The 19,783-nt window shown below is 36.9% G+C and overlaps 1 protein-coding gene across 3 annotated transcripts in view; it reads left to right on the top strand.

Annotated features, from left to right (window-relative positions):
* LOC122832292 (limbic system associated membrane protein) overlaps positions 1-19,783 on the top strand; it is a 719,104-nt gene that overhangs the window by 349,586 nt on the left and 349,735 nt on the right. Inside the window, exon 1 of one of the 3 annotated variants that reach the window (XM_044118885.1) lies at positions 10,523-10,637. The exons of 1 other annotated variant lie outside the window; for it this stretch is intronic. Coding sequence is in view for 1 of the 2 variants with exons in the window: in XM_044118883.1 (XP_043974818.1) it covers positions 18,517-18,580 (64 nt within the window). In the remaining variant the exon portion in view is untranslated. Of the gene's footprint in view, positions 1-10,522; positions 10,638-18,333; positions 18,581-19,783 lie in introns of those variants that run through there. One more of the 3 variants, XM_044118883.1, reaches the window with a different exon arrangement.

The raw sequence follows: 19,783 nt of genomic DNA, 5'->3' as shown, positions 1-19,783 counted from the left end.
ATGTTTGCTAATGGAATGCAGACAGAGGCAATGCTATGATTGATCAGTTGAGCAGCATGACTTAAGGAAACAGGTTGAGCTGATTGCTCAGTGAAATTAGATATGTTTTGTCATATTATTAGCTCTAGGCTAAATTTTTTCCTCTATTGCTGAACTCAGATTAACACATTTTCAAGTTGCTTTTTCATATTTAGTAAAATTAACCTCAAATGTTTACCTTTAATGTCTCTGGTAAAATCTTAAGTGACTTGTCTCAGTTTTTAATGCTTTGCTGTCAGTCCCCACTCTAACAGCAGGTTGTGATATCTCACAGCTCGTCATAAGAACATGGAGGGCTTTTTCTACAGGAGTTGTCCAATTTCTCAGCTCCAATTATTTCTGTAGTGTTTGTTAGTGATTTGTTTATTTTAGAGAGCAAAGATAATATCATTACTCAGTCTCCTAAATCTTGTTAGCACTCTTTATCATCTCCTTAATCACACAGCCTCAAAGCACTAATGAAATATCCTGACAGCTCTGCAGCACTGACATGTTGCTTTTGTTGAGAAGTGATTCAATCTATTAAGAGAAAGATCATCACTACCTGTCATGGTTGGCAATTATCTGACCCACATGCACAAATACTCTCCGGAGGCAAAGGGAGTCTTAAAAGGTTTATTTTACAATTATTTGATTAATGACTTGTTGCTGCTCCAGTGGGATTGCTGGAGACCTGGAAGCAGAGACACTGTGTGGATAAGGTGATAGTTACATGGTAAATGGCCTGTACTAGTATAGCACTTTATCTAGTCCAGAGGACCCCAAAGCGCTTTAAACCACATTCAGTCATTGACATACCTATTCACACACTGATGGTGGTAAGCAAAATTGTAGCTGCATCTCCCCTGGGACAGATTTTACAGTAGTGAGCCCACCATACACCGGCTCCGCAGGGCCCTCTGACTAACACCAGCAGGCAAGGTGGGTGAAGTATCTCGCCCAAGGACAGAACGACAGAGCCACTGTCGGCTCTCCTGAGCAAAACGGAAGAGTGAATGTAAATAAGTGGAGGGGATAAAAGGAAGGAGCTTACTGAAGGGTGAAGCACACCAGGGAAGAGTGAGTGGAATCCAGGGTTGTTGGTGTGGGTGGTGGTTTTAGCCAGAGGTTTGATGGAAATTTGGAGCTGGATGATAAGGAGAGTGCAGGAGGTCTGGAGCTGGGAATGAGGAGATGACGTGAGAGCTTCAGCAGGTGGAACAGAGTGACTGTCGGAAAGCAGACAAGTTGGCTCAAAGGAGGATGATGATGAGGAAGGAGCACAGAGATTGCTGGAAGGGAAAGAGATCCAGAGCTGTTATTGGTGACGTGCATCTTTAACGAGGATATCTACATAGAGCTGAGATTGTGAGACTAAGAGACAGCACAGAAGGTGCCACAAAGATTATTGCTGCTGAGCTTCATCCGCTGAAAAAGAATCTGCTGCTCTAGATTTCCACTGCGTCCACTGGCCAGGCCAGCTACGTAGTGGAAACATGAAGCTCTGAAACTGAGAGAAAACCCACCAAGCAAACACAACAACCCAAATTCCGGATATTAACAATAGAATGCTTAGAGTCTAATTAAATAACGGGGGATCAAAAAACAAAAACACAAATCTGACCTCCGTCATGAGTAGTTCCAGCTCTGGATGGTGAAAAGAGTTCACAAGTTATGGGGGGAGTTCATGTAAAATCAGTGTTGAAGTCATAAGCATCATCTGTATAAACAGTAGAGAAGCTGATGTCAACAGAGACAGGCTGGAAATGAACCTTACTGGGTTTATCTTTGACTGTTTTCTGCAGTTTCTCAAGTCCCTCTGTTTCTTGCAATTCCTCTGTTTCTCCAGGCTCATCATTCTTATTGTTGTGCTGCGCTTCCCTCTCTGCAGGTGGTCGCTCTTCAAGGATGGGGGCCACTGTCAGCAGACCTGCAGTCGGCCCTCTGAGAGTCTGCAAACTGTGGCTCCCAACTTGCTTGTGATTCTTTAGGCCCTTTACACTAGCCTCATGAAGTCATTAGTCAATAATAATAATAATAATAATAATAATAATAATAATAATAATAATAATAATAATAATAATAATAATAATAATAATAATAATAATAATAATAATATGAAGTGTTTTATCATTTGGAGTAAAAGGTGTCAAAATATGCAATAGGTCAGGCTCTTTGTGGAATATTAAAAAGCAGTTCAAGTCTTGAACTCAAAGTCTGTAGTTTTTCTTAGTGTTCATCAAAGTGCATTGCGGACATAGTTTTTTTGTATGCATATACTGTCTAGTACACATAAATATTTGATTGTGTCATATTGGTGGATAAAATCATTTGGAGTGGACAATGCTGCATAGGGTGAATAATATTGGTAATTTCCTTGTGGTGACTTTTTTAGGGTATAGATCAAATCCACCATCTTGCACATATTTAGAAAGCTATTGGGTCATTCTTCAATAACACAATGCTCACCTACCCAACACAAAACAATTACCCTCATGTGTATTATGTCCAACACTAATTAGCTTCAACATGGCTTGCTAAGTTCCAATGTGTACGACATCATTAATACTGCTTACTAATTTAAAACACAGATTATTTTGACTAGAACATCATTTGTCATCAAGTATTGGACTGATGGAATAACTGCACGTGTATTTGTATGTCTAATTTCTCTGAGAAAGTATAGAAATGAGCAGCGGACAGGATAAACCTCAAAAGACTTCATTCGATAAACCAAAAGACAAAGTTTCTCATTTCTGTTTGTTTAAATGAGCAGCTGAAGTCGTAAGTTATCTTTATTAAAGACCCTCTAGAAAAGGTAAATGAAAGGTGATTTTGAGATATGTTTCATCTATGAACTCACTACACAGCTTGTGAAGCAGATGAGTGAATAAAGCATAAAATCATAAATGACCAATTTTCTAATGTCCAAGGCAAACTCCACCACTTTCTGTGAACCATTTGTTCTTGGGTGGTTCACAGAAGTTGGTAGACAAATTTCCATAATTTGATATAAACGTATACTTTCACTGATTGTAAGTGTATGTTGGTGAACAACAAACTGACTGAAACTGACTAAAAGGGAGAAGTCGAGAGAAGAGAATATAAAAGTAACAACACAGTGGGAAACATCTGTTTAATTCACTCTCTGCCTGCTGTCAACCTTTGTAAATTGAATGTCAGCATTGATGATGCTTTCTAGATTGTAAGTAGCTCAACTCCAAAAGGTGTGTTGGTAATGGAGTGGTAACGATCGATCAGCAGAGAGGAGAGAGCTGTCACTACAAGTGCCGCAGTAGATCTCAACTCTCAGCCAGAGAAAATGAAGCTTTTCCACCTCCATTCAAAGTCTGGAGTTATATCACTGTCTTCAAGATGACAAAAAAGAATGATGCCCAGTAATTAAATCTAAATCAAAATACTTTTATGCTTTAATTTAAAATGTGTAAACTCCTAAAAATATGATGAAAGGAAAAAAAAAACAAAGATCAAAGGATGTTCAGAAAAAACTTTGTACAACAGTTAGTCTTCTTCATTTAAATGTTCAGAGGCCCGCTTGGGGAACTGATCCCCAAGTGGGACCACTGCTTCATGCCATTGCAGTAACATGAAGAAGTGGCTTCATGTTACTGCCTTAGTGCCCATTTCTTCCCCCCTAAAATTTCTTAACCTTCCTGAAATAATGGCCCAAGTCATTTTCTCTAACATATGGTCACCTTTCTAAAATAATGGCCTAAGTCGTTTTTTATTATTATTTTTTTTTTCCTAAAAGGGATTTTGGGGAAAAAAAAGAAGAATAAAAAATCACCAACCCGTTTTTGCTACAAAATGACTTAGGCCATTATTTTAGGAAGGTGAAGATATTTTAGGGGGGAAGAAATATACACCAATGCAGTAACATGCAACGCAACACAAAAAAATTTAATCTTGAGTTTGGGATATTGGATCTTGCTTGCCAAGGAGAACTGACTGTTCCTCCCACTCACTTTGTTCGAATGTATACTACATGCCAATTTGAAAGCACTATGCCGCTCACATTTCTGCAAACATATGTACATGCACAAGGAATGAGGACAGGGGGTGGTGTGGTGGGGCTCTCTGCTGTGTCTTACATCTCTGCTGCCTCTGTGGGGCGTGCTGGTGTTAGTACAACACTGAAATGTCCGGAGGTTGTATGGCGGCAGACCAGTAGGGAAGGGCGCCCCTCTTGTGTCATGAGTTTCACAGCTCTGCACATAATGGTTGAGTTTCTGATTCCATGTGATAGTGTGAGGCTTAACTTGCCAATGAAAGAAGTCTCTGCAGATCTGTTTTGATTATATATTATGTGAGCTACATTGTGTCAGAGACAGCACTTCTCTCAGAACATTAACTGGGTCTTTTGGAAAATGGTGCGTGATTAATGATTTTCACTCGAATGGCACAGCTTTATTGACTGTGGAATAGATGTTTTATTTTGCAAGGCCAAAAGGACATTTCAGTTCTTTCTTCAAATAAGGAGGGAAAATTAAATGATGGTCACCAGGCATTTCAAGGGAAAGACGACATAGGCTTGACTTTGTTTCTTATGAAAAGATGGACTGAATGTTCTGAATGTAATTTTCCTTCAGATTATTTGAAAATGATCAGTGATTTTTTTTTTCTCAAGGCCTTGGCTTTTTGCTGACATCTGGGAAATTGATTTTTTTTTTTTCTTTCAATCAAGGTATCATTTATCTGTAAACAAGCAACAAATTTTTGACCCAGCTGTGTAGTTCACTGCCACTCCTAATTGGAAATTTCTATGCGATTAGTGGTCATGTATTGTGGGCATACACTATTTTACTTTCAGTCAAAGTTTAGTTCTGATTATGGTCTGTTATGCTACATTTTCAGTCATACCTGTTTGTTATAGCTTCATATATATATATATATATATATATATATATATATATATATATATATATATATATATATATATATATATATATATATATATATATATATATATATATATATATATATATATATATATATATATATATATATATATATATTCAGTCAGATTTTAATAATAGCGGATATGTATGATTTACTGGAGAAAAAGAAGAAATGATCATGTACCAAAGCACTGGGTTTAATCTAGGTTAAATAATAATCGGCTGTTGGTCATCATATGAATTAAACAACTCTCAAAATATTTACTCTGTTTCATATGGATAACAATGGGAAGAGAAAATAAGCAGAACCTTTTCTTTGTCTCTTCAACAAAATGTTTTCATAGATTTAGCTCAATTTCTGAATGTGTTGTTCAAAAATCGGACTGTATTGAAATCTTCTCACGTCTCTATATGAGCAGATGAAACTGTCGACTCCAAACTGGTAAAAAATTCTGACCTTCAGCAAACACTAAGGATTACTCCTACTGTCCATTGTTGTACAAGTATCTGCATACAAATACACTTTCTTCATCTGCTTCATCATAAATGCTATTTTTTTTTTACTAATTCTAACAGCTAAAACCCTCAGATAGACCTGAGTCGAAGACCAGGCACTCATTTTTCAAAACAGCAGACAGCAGTCATTGATTAAAACAGGAAGTTACTATGGCAACGATAATTTAGGGCTTCCTTTTTTCCACAGTTCATGTTCACTTGTAAGTAGCTGAGGCCCATAGCACTGAAAAACAAATTTTCTCTCTCATTTAGGATACGTCAGAGCTTTTACCAACATAAAAGTGTAATATATGTTTATATAGAATTTTCCATTAGCGTTAGGAGAACCCAGAATGCTCATCACAAATCTACATTAGTTTTGATTTAGATGTTTTATCATTCAAATTACAAATTATGAGAAAGGGAGAATCAAACATAGTGAAAATGCAGATTATATTGATGGTACAATATTTACAAAAAACGAGTTGGTTGTATTTCACATATTGGTTTTCATATTGCTGGCACACTAAATGATTATGGCAAGACACTATTAAATAAGGAGTGGATAATAAGTGTGCCAATCTAAATACTAAAAATCATTCACAGCAAATTGTAATCAAGATTATGTGGTTGTTTGTCCTGTGTGTCTCTGTGTTGCCGTGATGGACTTGTGACTTGTCCGGGGTGTATCTTGCCTTTTGTTCAGTGACTGCCGAAATAGATACCAGTAAGGTTGCAGGGGGTCTACGGGTGTAGACAGTGGGTGGGTGGATGGGTGCATGGATGGATCTTTTTCATTTCTATCATGTCTGTGGTTTATCAGATCATCTGTTGCTGTTTGAGATTTAGTTTAGTGGTGTGTTTGATATTATGCTTTCATCTAAAAGATAAATATATTTCAAGCTTTGACCTTATGGTACACACTAAAGTGGATGAGCATGAGTGACCCTGCCTCTCATCCACCGACTGCTTGAGACAAGTTTCAGCTCCTACTCCTGGATGGATAGATAAATAAGCCTCTTATTTATATCTGAAAGCAAATATTGTAGGTCATCCACTGTTTAACCTTTCCTTTTGTCTCCACTGTGCATGGTTTGACAAAAACATATTTGTCACAAATAACATGAAGGATAGTTTATCAGAAGGCCTGGTTTTAACAATTCCGATAACTTCTGACCTCAAAACTACAAACGCAAACTCAGACAGTATTTCATAGCTGACAGAGTTTATGGAACAGCTTCATAGATAAAGATAATAGTTTGTCTCATGTTGGAGCAACAAAGACATGCAGGCTGAGTTCATATGGTGTCCTCTACTGTTGCCATGTTGCTACAAAGGCAACAGACTCAGCTGGATGATAAATGGAAACTTAAAACAAGAAAAGGACACAAAGTGGAATTCTTTCATTTATGCCACCCAGGCTTAGTAAGACTGCCACTGAAAGATGAAAATGTTTTTCAAAAGCAAGGGTTTACATTGAAGCATTTATGTAAACAAATGTGTTCTTTGATTTTTGAAGCAGTTTATTGTAGTGCGCTAAAATGCTGTGCACTTTGTGGCTATTAGTGTTTCCTCTGTAACACATTCAGTGTCCCTTTGTTGACATAAACACACTGGCTAATTCCCTGTATGTTGTCTCTCAGTTAAAGTGATATCTTCTCTGACTAGAATCTTATTAAAATTTTTGTACTGGTTTGAGCAATTTGAAGGAACACAGACCTTCACAGTAACCTATGGCTTCATTGGAAAGCAGGTGAAGGGAGATTTATTTAAAGGAAGAGGTGCTCAAGTATATGTGCTTCTAGTTTTGTTCCCATTTGTGTAAAAAACAGAGGGACCAAAGAAACATTGTAATTTAAGGAGGTGCATGCAGTTCATATCAAACAAAGGGTTTAATTATTTGTTGTTAGATCAGATTGCTCTAACCACCTATTTAGTAAACTGCTCCGACCTTTGCTTTTATAGTAATTGTTGTGATTAATAAGTGACCGTTTGATAACTTCAATAAAGGTTGATATCAGTAAGACTTGCTAGCTATGTTTGTTTCTAATTTTTTGACACATTAAATTTGTATAAATTTTTAAAACTTTAATTCAGAATGGTTTGATGAGGCAGGACTCATGTACTTTTGAGAGACAAAGTAACTCCTTCACCAAATCAGTCATATATTTTCTTCAAGACCATTTAACCCTAACGGACATTTCAAGGTTAAGAAAGATATTCACTACAAACCAATCATATCTAATTTCAGATTTAAAACATTTCAAGTCCATTACAAAGTTGGATATTATGTAAAAATGACCTTTTAAAATTTTGTTGTGGTGTTATTTGATCAACAGAAACATGCCTGGAGTGCTGGTTGGGTTCTTCCATGGACTTTTAAGGAATTCTTGAATTTACCATGGCACCCTTCAGAAGTCCCTAAACACTTGTTCCCACAATGTGCGACGTTTCTCCTTGGAGCTGCAGTACACAGCCGAGCTTCCACCTCACAGAAAACCCTCCGCCCGCTCCTTTCCCAGCTAGTGGCACAAGCAATTAGCAAACACCTCGTGGTACTATGGACCTGTTGAAATCATATGAGCTACATTATTCAATTGTTAATGGAATAATGGAAAGGCATTGTTTTGATGATGATGAGCTGAAGACAGTGTCAGAAAGAACAGGTGCCTCTTAAAGAAATAGAGGGTAATTTCAAGTGTCAAATTGAAAAGTAAAATTTCTTTAAAGTTATGTTTGATATAGCATTTTATAACATGTAAATGTGACATAGCTACTTGATTGTGTATAATATGTAAAATGCATGATACCATTCTTTTAACAACAGTTGAAACACTGAATATTTTTTGCTATTAAAAAAAGCTTTTAGATGTTTACAGTGGATTTTTTCTTTCTTGCTGCACTGATGAAGAACCTTACCTCCGTTGTATTTTTCTTACGTCTTTCTTGTCTTAGAGGTTGTTAATAAGATCTGGTATTTTGGACCTGGATCACATGGCAGCACTTTGCACTGAATTAAACTTTAATTAGACCTGTACTGGGAATATAAACAACACCGACACTTGCTCTGCCCAACTTCCTCTCCCTCATCACTGTGCCTGAGTGTGGACAGGGTTTGCTGCTGTGACCATAAAGGTCATGCTGCCAGTGTTGGTGGTCTGGCCATGCTGTCATGGGAGGCTTCTGAAGTGCTCCAAGCGTCTAACAAAGGCACAAACAGAAATGAAGGTGGATGAACCAGAACTGTATGAGCTGCTACCAGACTGCCTACAGGCTTCTTCTGCTTCTGCTGAGTCCTTCACTCTAACAAAGGCTTTGAGTTTATCTATAACTTACATTTCTTTTTAATAATTAGCAATTAGTTTTCTGGTCATTAAAGGTCTGGTCATTAACCCTTGTAAAGTCATAATTCATTTTCTTCTCTTCCTTCTTTTTCCCTTGACCTACATGCATAGGAGAAAGTGAAAAATTAATAGATTTTCATAATTTGTTGGGATTAATGTGACAGACACACAGCTTGCCTTATAATGAAGTTGCGGATATTTGCTAAAAAGACCAAATTAATCACTGATGTGCATAAAGTTTTATACAGTATATGTATTAGACAATGTCTATCTCTATCTCTTTAATCTGCTTACACACACACACACCTGCACACCCACGCAACCATAACATGTAGAACTGGCGACAGTGACATGTAAATCTGACTGATTAAGGCAGGCCAACACTCCTTAAAGAGGGAGCAGAATGAGGAGAAAATAAAAGCAGACCTCACGCTCCATTCTTTGCTTCACTTGATTTCACCATTAAGTGTGCTGAATGGAGCCCAGAGCTGGACGGTAGCTCTGTGGCTTTTCCATTCGTATGACTTGTAACATTTGATCATTTTCGGCATTAAAGCCTGCCTTATATTTAGCCAAATCTCATTATTTTTTCAAGGTAATGACTCTGAGGAGTTTTGAAACTAGTAAATGAATCTACGTGTTGCACGGAAGGGAAAAGGGTGCAGCACAACATCAATATGAAATTAGATACCATAAATATCATCCACAACAGAAACTGCTTCTTGATGCTGTTTCTTTTTGTCAAACTTCTGAGGATCACAGCTCTTTAAAAAAAGGGAAAAAAAAGCATCTCCTTGGAAAAGATCAAAGGGAGAATGATGTTTTTGAGTTTTTGCTTTGCTTGGAGCCAAAACTTTGAGCATGTCTGTAGTCTCAATACAATCCTGACAGAATTTGTTTGCATCTTTTCTTTTCTCCAAATTTCTTCATATCTATTCAAGAGTTAGATTTATGCTGAGTAAGTGTGATGTCTAGGTATTTGATTGCTATTTGGTTTAGGATTTTTTGGAGCCTCTTTAGTGACAAGGCTACACATGCATTTGCTGTGCCAGGGGGATTCAGCTGCTTGGCATAAAATTTACACCCCTCTCCCAACTGAGTGCCATTACCAGCCTTTAGTCATGGCCATAGACAAGAAGCAGCCTGTTGCAGCAGGGGAGCCCAGAATATAAACGGTGGGGGAGCCAAGAGGTGTAATTTGTCGTAAAGGTGAGATACACTTTCAAAATGAAAATCTGAAATTGTGGATCTTACACCACATTTCCTTAGTACACAACTTTATTCTGATTTGCAAGTGTCTGAATTTGTATTTATGTCATACATTCTAGATTTTTTTTGTATAAAACATCTTGAAAATGTATTGTATTCCTTCTATTTATGTACTACTGTGTGGTGGTGTGCATCTTATAAAATCCCTTTCATTTTGGAAATATGTTTTTCTTGGAACTTTAATTCTATCAAACAGAATTAAATCTAATGAAATACTATATGGGAAATGAAAAATAATGGGATAGTCTACATTTTCGACTGGTTTTGGGCTGAATTGTATTGTAGTTGACCTCTATCGGGTACTCCAATGTCCTGCAGATGCCAATCCACCACCCCTGAAAGGTGAGCGTTGTCTTAAGTAGGCTGATGAGCTTCACATGTGGCCATGTGATGGGACAAGGACAGAGAACTGAGGAGATGAGGAGAATATACTCAGGGTGTTTTGAAGCCAAACCACAGAAAAACCTCTAAAAAAAAAAAAAAAAAAAAAAAACTGAACTGAAAACTTGCCAGTGGTCTGGCTGCTAAATGAGAGGTGTTGGGACAACCAACAGGACCTGCTTTCTGGAGGTGTAAGCAAATGGAGCTTAAGGTGAGTAAACCATATCAATGTTATCTCATGCCACCTTAAAACGGTCCCTATATTCATTATTTCCAGGCATTGTCACTACATCAGAAATTTATTCAACTTTTTGGCATTATTCTGGATCCAATACTCCATAGTGATACCAATACATTGTGAATTTCCTCACATCACAAAATAGAGACAAAGGCTAAGCTTGCATTGACAACTTGCAGAACTTGCAGTTGGTTGATTTAAATTGGAATTGGAAAGAAAAACAGTTTAAGTTGGGATATTTACAATAGCCTTAAGAAGTCATGCACAACATTTCTCCCTTGACCAGTGTGACGGTCACTAACTAAATTTTGATGTTGTGTTTATTTCCTGTCTTGTCTTAAAAAGCAGTATTAGGTCCAGACAGACTGTTATTTAGTCTATTTCACACTGTCTGAACTGACTCTTTGAGCTCTGATTCCCTGTCACAGCTGCTTTACAACATATGTAGTCTCTGAAATGTGACTGTTTTTTTTAAAGTTAGATTGTGTAACTGTTGCATCACTTTAGGGGGCAGGCACTGATGCTCTGATTGGTCATGGCCTGTTCCGTGTCTCCTGATTGCAGTTCCAAGGACGGCTTTACTGATTTTCTGAAGGGTCACCTTTGTTCCTACATTTTTCATTTCTGTGACTGCATGCGATCAGATTTTTCTTCTTCTCCTGTAATTTTCACCACTTGAAGTGCAAATGGTACATGCAGAAACAAATGGTAAAATAATCTAGCTGTGATTTTTGAAAGGAAATTTTAAACCAAATTTGTGTGAATTCCAAGTTTTAGGAAGGGCATTTTCTGCTGCTGTCAGTATTTGCATGTCAGTCCTTCTGTCATTTGTTGGATCTTTTATAGGTTTTTCTCAAAAAATATTTTTGTATAGTACAATCATATGTACAATCATTTCTGTAACTCTATACACACCTACTATTTAGGTAGGTATGCGTTTCCTGACGTTGGTCTATGATCCACACTGCCCTGTATGTTTCCCTGGTTTAACACACCTGATTAAGATGATTTGAGTTCTGTGCAAACTTAGTAAACAGCTATCAATTGGAATCAGATTTGATGACGCAGGGAAACAATTAAAACATGCAGGGCAGTGTGGTTTGACTTCCAGGAAAGAAAAAGCACCTTTGTTGACCGCCACTGAAAAATAAACTGTTAATTTTAAGACATTGCTACATTTTTCTTTGTTTTCCCCAAAATAAAAATACTATTTAAAAAATCCCAAAGCTGACATTAATTAGGAGGCACGTCTGCATTTCAGTTTTTCAGATGCATAAAGAAAAGCAAGTTGACGTTTTGCTTTGAGTGAAGAGAGAATTAAAAATATAGGCTGCTTCTCACAGAAGTTATTTAATGTAATGTAATTTTAAAGAGTATTGTGCACGAGAATAAAGTGAATGATGCTTCAAGGTCTCTTCAATTCAACCAGATCTTCCTACTTGGTGACATTCAGCAGTAACGACCTCCATTATGCTTTTGCATGTATTCCCAGACTATGTAGAAATTTTTCAATTCAGTCACTGAGTAGGGTTTTCAAGCATAAGTATTCCATTGAAAATCATAGCACAAGATCTCCAGTGGACTAAAGTTTTGACAAGGCCGAAATTATTTATTTTTTAGCCATTAACTGGTAGCTTTGCTGGGAAGCTTCAGTTCAAATGCTGCATTACCCAAATGTACTTGAGCTTTGTTATTGGCTACATATGGGGAGCGACAAATGACGATGATTAGCAACTGTTTTCTGCTACTCTGGGTAGACACAGGACATTACTGTGACAAAGTTTTAATGTTTGTCATCTTTCTGGCATTGCTGGCTTGCATGTACATGTCTGCTCGTACAACCCCAAAATTTCAAATGCACAAATTTTGGCAGTTGCTTGGCTGGAGGAGGAAAAGCTATTGTGGAGAGTGAGCAATGTTGCCTCCTCTTTCATCAATAAGAGCAAATCTTTCAGGTTCCTGAATCAGCAGAGCAGCCCAGAATTATTACACTACTACTACTATGCTTAAATGTCTGCCATTTTTCTGAAATGGTAACTGGTAAATGGTGTTCTAATGCAGATGTAATGGTGCACACATTTCTTAGTTTTTTTTTGGTTTTTTTCTTGTCAGTTTATATAATGTTTTCCCAGAAGGTATAGGTGTTATTTAGTGCTGGTTTGAGGCATGACTAAAATGCCGATAAGAGATTGAGATTGTCATGCCTAATTTAATGAAACAAAGAGAACACTTACAGGTCACCGTAACAGAAGAGAGCACAAGCAAGAACATTGAAGGAATGGAACAAACGGAGGAGCTTAAGTACTGAGAGAGAGAGGTGAGCGTGACAAAGAAACCAGAGTAGCTAATCTGAGAAAGCAGCAGACTGAAAAGTGCCGGAACAGGGAAATCTAGGGATAGGAAATGGCTGAGAAAGGGCGCAAGTTGAGGAAAAGGCAAGAGATGAACAAAGCAGAGAGAACTTAAGAGAGATCAAACTGACTTGATCAGAAACACTAATCTAAAGAAAGAAGCTCAAAGCACAACCAATGAGATAAGGTGAACTAACACAGGGATAAACTAAAATAATAAGAACTAAGTAAATAAACAATAAAGATATCAAATAGAAACAAGTGAAACCTTTGATACAAACACATGAGGATCATAACATTGAGGAGTCCCTAAAGGAAATGAATAAAGGTTGAATTGGTGGGGAAACGGATCTCTATTGTAGTAAGCAGGTATCAAATTAGAGCTATCTGTGGTTGTCATGTTTGCCATTTCTTTACTTTTTTATAACATGGAACCAGACGTTGTGCCTAGTTTTATCATTTACTAATTGAAATCATGACTTTAAAACTGCATTTCCCTCAGCCAATCTACATCTGTTGATTCTATGTAGCATTGTGTTTTTGTGTCTGATATGATGTAAAGCACTTTGAAATGCCTTGCTGCTGAAATGTGCTATACAAATAAAATGATTGATTGATTTAATATTCAAAGCTGATATTTTAAACAGGATGTGGATAATCTAAAACAGAAAAAACTGTAAGAGTAGCAGTTGGCTACTCGCTTTACCTAAGCACACACATTTTTAACATTGCAACACTTTATGCTCCCCTGGGGCAGCAGATGGATCCAATAAGATTTGTCACAGAGGTTTTCACAGGAGATCATTTCATGGTTTATGTATGGTCGCTCTACGTGTCACTACTGTGGGTTTATACTCTAATACCATCTTTGCTTGCTTGGCTTTTTGCATATTTGCTTTCGTTTTTATTTTATTGCTGCAAATTTATGAAAATAGTTGGTAAAGAGGGTGAAGGACACACATTTTAAGCTTGAATTTAGCTTGTAAAAAATGCGAATAGTTTCTGCATTTGTCCTAAGTCATCTCCAGTTTATAAAATCCTCCAAGTAGTGGGCTTTGATTGACATAGATGGAAGATAAGCTATGCATTATCAATGAACCTTAAGTCTAAGAGCTTTAGAGAATAAGGGGTGTACAAATTATTGATGGGCTTCTACAACCATTATAAGGTTTGTCTTAGAAAGTCTAAGTAGAGCTTAAAACTTAAAAAAATATTCAGTGCAACGGTTGTTTGCACATTTGAGTTTGTCCTTACCAAAAGCAGGTGGAGGAGGTGGAAGAAGTGTTTTTCTGTGAATCATTTGTGGCAAATGTGGAAGAAAAAGTTACAAGTGACTTTACAAAGAGCAGCAGTGTGGGATGTTTGTACAAAAGTGAGAGGGAAGCTGAGAATGGGCTTTTATGTGGAAATGTGTGGTTAAAATACCTAGCATGTAGGGATCTGTGCTTTTTTTGGTTTTATGTTGATGACCTTTAACAAATAAATTAGATATGCTAGTGTAATATTAAAGTATGCTCTCAAAGGATTAAAGGCTTTCCGACTTTGATGGAAGTTATTTTATCAAACAGCATCTCTGAGAGAGGCTATATTTAACAAATTGTTCACTCTTATTGAAAAGTGCATCATCTCACAAACATCCGTAATGTTTAAAAACATCTCAGGGAAATTCTAGTATCAGTGCATGTCTACACATCTTGGCAACACTTGGTCATTACTTAAGTCTTTACACCTGGGACCAATTGTGATATTTAATTCAAAAGTTAAAGTAAGCTTTTTTTTTTTTTTTTTTTGTCTGATGTTGAGCTGCTCCAAACAGAGTGTGATTTATTCAGGGTATTTGTTACTACTTTGATCATTTCAAAGTAAAATGCTTCCTGAGTTGAGAAATGCTGTAGCACTACAGACGCTGAGCTGATAATTAATTATGGACAGAATTATCAATATCAAATTAATTTTAACTTGCAATGTGATCTCATTTCTATGCAATTCTCTGTAAATAGCACAGCTGAATAGAGACAACTTTCTTTTACTAGTTTTTATATTCAGTTTTATTCACAGTCCCATTGAGTTTCTTCAGCTTGACAAATAATCCGGAGAGGTAAGGGAAGTAGATCAGATTGATCTCATTAGTGTCAACCCTCTAATAATAACCATAATAAATGGCAACTATTTTCTCACTGGTATTTTTGACAGGTAAATGTGCAGCAAATAGCACATGAACTTTAATAAGCTGTATAAATAGGTTGTATTAAATATTCTTGACCTACATTCAGTTAGCTAATCTTGAAACACTCTTTATTTTCCTACTGAGTGAAGCTTTTGAATTAACAAAAAAGCCTGTCAACTTTAGGTAAAAATATTTTTCAATTATCTGTATGGAAATAAATTTTAAAAAATTAGTGATTTATTAAAAGTAGTCTTATCTTATTTAAGAGTTTACCCAGAAAATGGGAGGTTGTAGAATATTTATTGAAATAAATGGGCAACCAAGTGAGATGTGTTCATCTTAGCCACTGAAAAATGCTTCCTTCATTTTTGCATTTGCTTTAAAAATGCCTCATGATATCATCCCATTTTACTTTCTGAACAAATGTAAGGTAGCTGAAATGAAATGTTCAAATATGAGGGGTCAAGGAAAATGAACTTAGTAAATGCAAGTTTTACCACAGCAGGCAATGCTTAGTTGATGCAACTCTTAAAGTGTGAAGCACTTCTAATTCATCACACTGAATCACTTTATTTTTTCTGTCTTTTTTTTTTTTTTATTAACAGTACTTCACACGTTGCAGAGGACTCAGGAACAAATGAATATTTAATGTCTGCCTTCCTACTCTCCTTGCCTTTACCATTTTAGTCCAAAAGCAGTTTTTTATATATATAATTAGCTTAAATATGTCTAAATAACTATCATTTTCCTGCTTCCACAGTTAATTTATTTTTTGTTCCAAACGTTGCCTGAGTTAATGCACTGTCAAATTGTGACCTTCTTTTCATTTTCTGACCTGGACTGTGAGGTTGAGAGCTTAGTGGAAAAAGTATCCATTTTTAAATCCGGCTAGCAAATATGACATCAGACAGCCCTGCTGGTTACTGAGAATGTTGACATTAATGTAAAATATATGAAGCAATTAGTGAAGTGAGAAAAGCTCATGTAATTAGAAGAAAGTGAATCTGTTGCTGCTGTGACAAGGAGGAGGTGATGAAGAAACGCTCCTTTGGCTCCAACAATACTGCTGTACTGGGGGATGTCCCATTTAGTTCATTTTACATATTTCCCTGTGTTTCATAATTTCACATCCTCTTCTTCATGACTTTCAGTATCATGTATAATTAGCTCAGTTTCTCATGTGTCGCTTTGAATTATTCATGTTGAGCATAGTTCTGCAAGAGGAAAAAAATTGTCAGGTAAAGTTGTCATAGTACAACAAAAATGAGTGACAGATTTATTGGCTTTGGGGAAGTTGAGGAAGCTAAAATATTTTTTTAAAGGAGGCAAATATGGTAAATCCAATGTCAATTAAAAATTATTCTGCAAAAAATACAACTTGGGTGTCATATTTAAAACTATTCCAGCAAACACTATTTCATGTATAAGAACTAATTTTGTATAATTTAAATGTTTAAAAAAAAAGTTTTGGGGGGGAAAAATTGCAAATGCTGTTTATGCCCACATAAGGCTTGATCACAGATTTGTGTGCAGCGAGGACAGGATCTGACAGTGGAAGTACATTCACCAACTGTAAATTATTGAAGACAAGCTACAGAAAATCATCTGAGCTCATGTATCTGCTCATTAGTTCAAGTTTATACAGAAACTGAATAATTGCTCACTTTGAGATCTGCTACAGTACAGTAGGTAATGCATACACATCGAACAAACCCATGCATTGGCCAGGACGTAGTGAGACATGTCTATCAGTTTTTGTTTCATCTTAATTAATTTGAATGTTTTGCAGCTATAAATTGATTTCTTTCTGTATGTAGGGTCACTCTTGTTGGTAATGAGCTCCATATTTGTTCAAGCAGAGGCCCACCATCCAAAATACTTGAACTTTATCTGAACTAGGAAGTGCCATTTTGCTCTAGTATCATCTCACTCTTTGTTGAAACCAAAGTCTTACAAACCCTCAAAGTCTGAAGGGAGCCTGTAAGGAGTTTTCAGACCAGAAAGCTGCAGATAGTTCAAGTTAATGAGAGCACAACAGTCATAAATCAAATTATCTCAATAGAGATGAAGATGAAATGCTAAGGGTCTGCTACGAAGGGAACCACTGGGATGGAGTCCCCAGAAATAGACAGAAGAGTTCCTTATTTAGGACAAAAACAATCAGCATAGCAAAGCAGAAACTGGAGCTGCAAAAAAGATTTACAGTAAAGTTTACAAATGCTAAGAAAACCTTAAGATACCTATTTACTTTTACATTAATTCTTACTCCCAGCATATCCCATACTTGATCAGAAGCATTTACAATCAGGATAATCATGCAGATAATCAGGAGTGTGGATCCTCTAAAATAAGAAAAAAATGGGTTTGGGGGATGTAAATATGTTTTGTGTTAGTACATCTTAACAGTTTTAGATCATTTAGAATAATGTTTTATAAGGCTTTTGTGTTCCTCTGAAGTGGACCTTATCTCTGGAGCTGTTACTATTAATATGTGTTTAAAATAGAAGACTGAAAAGATTTAAAAAGAACACAGGAAAAATAAAATTAACAAATGCATCAAAAAGTAGAATGTTATACATTTTATAAACAATACAATTTATAGTATATGCTTAAATGTATAATTGGAACTAAAGTAAACAAATATGGTCAATTATTGTATTTTTTTTATTGGACCATTTATATATTTCTGCTTTTTTAAATTAATTAATTAATTTATTTATTTATTTAATTTGTCAGTTTCGGTTCTCCATAGTCATTGTGTTAAAGACTTGGAGATCACCATAACCTACATTGTCAAACCAGTGTAACATGCAAAAAGCTGTTGAAATGGTTAAACAAAAACACGTCTGAAAATGGAATGAATCACTTCTATCGACATCTAAATTATTATTATTATTAATTTGATATAGCCTACTACACTTTACACTTGTCTTCCGAGAGATGTTTGATTTTTCTTGCACATAAACATGAAAATAGCTGAAATAATTTCTTCATATAATCTGCCTGGAGTATGAATAGTTATGGGCTTAACTGTAACTGACTTCAAACATAACCTCAAGAGGGAATCCCTCCACTCTGCCCCCCTCATCCACCCTCCCACTGAAACACGTAACTTGTCCTTCTCTCGGTGCGCTCTTCAGCAGGGGTCGCTACTCTCCGTGTGAGAGTAGCAGTAAAAGCAGCGATCGGGTTTCCAGCTTTCATCAGCTCCCCTCAGACTAGGATTCCTTCCTCCGCTCGGCTTCACCAGCAGCACTCTCTCTTCTGGGAACTTGCTGCTGGAGACTGAGTTTTGTCAAGAGCGTGGAGCAACTGCACCTGAGAACCGGATACCATGCGTTACTTCTGGATACCCACGGCTTGGATCACCGGGATCGCTTTCCTCTTTGGATTTCAAGGCAAGGGATCGTTTAATTATTGTTTACTTAAAAGACCTGACAGGGTTTTTTTCTGCCTAAGTTCAGAGGGGAAATAACTACAGTGGACGTTTAAATATGCGTTTCTCCGTCTGATGCTAACTGGATCTAAGAAGGAAGGAGTTTCTTTCTCCCCTGAAAACACCTGACAAGGCAGAGAAGTATGCAGGCGCCGCGGTGAAGCCCCAGACTTCACCCTGTGCGACAGAAGCGCTGTCTTCAATCTGACTAAGTTGCTGATGAGTGTAGGAGATGAGCTGCTAGAGGTCTCTGTGAACGGTAGCATTTTGTGGCACAGAGGAAAACAACACTGACGGGTGATGGGGCAGGTGATTGCTTCAGCAGAGTTGACTGGGCTCTTAGCTTCAGTGTAAAGCTTCAGATCTGTTTGAATCACTTTGCCATCTTGCATTTCCTTTTGCTTCTTAGGCATTTGCACATCTGTTTGGATTGATCACTTTCAAGTCATGGGACTTAGTTTGGCACAACTCTTTGAGGGAGTCCATACATTTGGAGTGTGTGATTCATGTGGTCTATGAGGGTGTTTGAAGATGACAAGGAAGTGCCACAGGAAATGGGAATAAAACCTGCAGCAGCCAGGTAACATGATAAACCGAAAAAGGGAATTCATTTTGATTTCATTACCCCTGCATTTACCTTTGTACTTGTATCTCAACATAAATTACTGTAAGAGAGTCTACTCTAAAAGGAAATGTATCTATATCTGATGTTGGAGTTGTTACTCGGTATGCTTAGCTTTCAGTTAAATAGTCTGAACACTCTACAACACTTCAGGCTGAGTGCTGGAACAAGAATTGACAACGGTGAACATGATGAGCTTTTTCCTGCTCTGCTTAAATCAAGACACATACTGAGGTGTCAGGAAGCGTGCGCCACAGAGAGACTGTCAGGCTTTCACATCTCATTAATATGTTGCCTTTAGTTGTCCACATAGCTAAGCGTGTATTATGACTTGCCACTTTGTGCTTTTGAATGCGTTTAAATATTTAACATTTTTAATATAACTTAAATGTAAATTTTAGCCTACAAACATTGGTTCCTTGGTGTGCAGATGGAATGTTTTTCATTCAGATAGTGCTGTTCTACTGAAACCAACAACTTATTGGGTACTGCTTTTCATGATGCCCTGCTTCCCTTACAACGTTAACAGTTTTACTCAACAAA

Source organism: Gambusia affinis, linkage group LG06, assembly GCF_019740435.1.
Source record: "Gambusia affinis linkage group LG06, SWU_Gaff_1.0, whole genome shotgun sequence".
NCBI classification, from domain to species: domain Eukaryota; kingdom Metazoa; phylum Chordata; class Actinopteri; order Cyprinodontiformes; family Poeciliidae; genus Gambusia; species Gambusia affinis.
The sequence above is the reverse complement of the archived record's forward strand: the minus strand, read 5'-3'. Positions and strand labels throughout refer to the sequence as shown.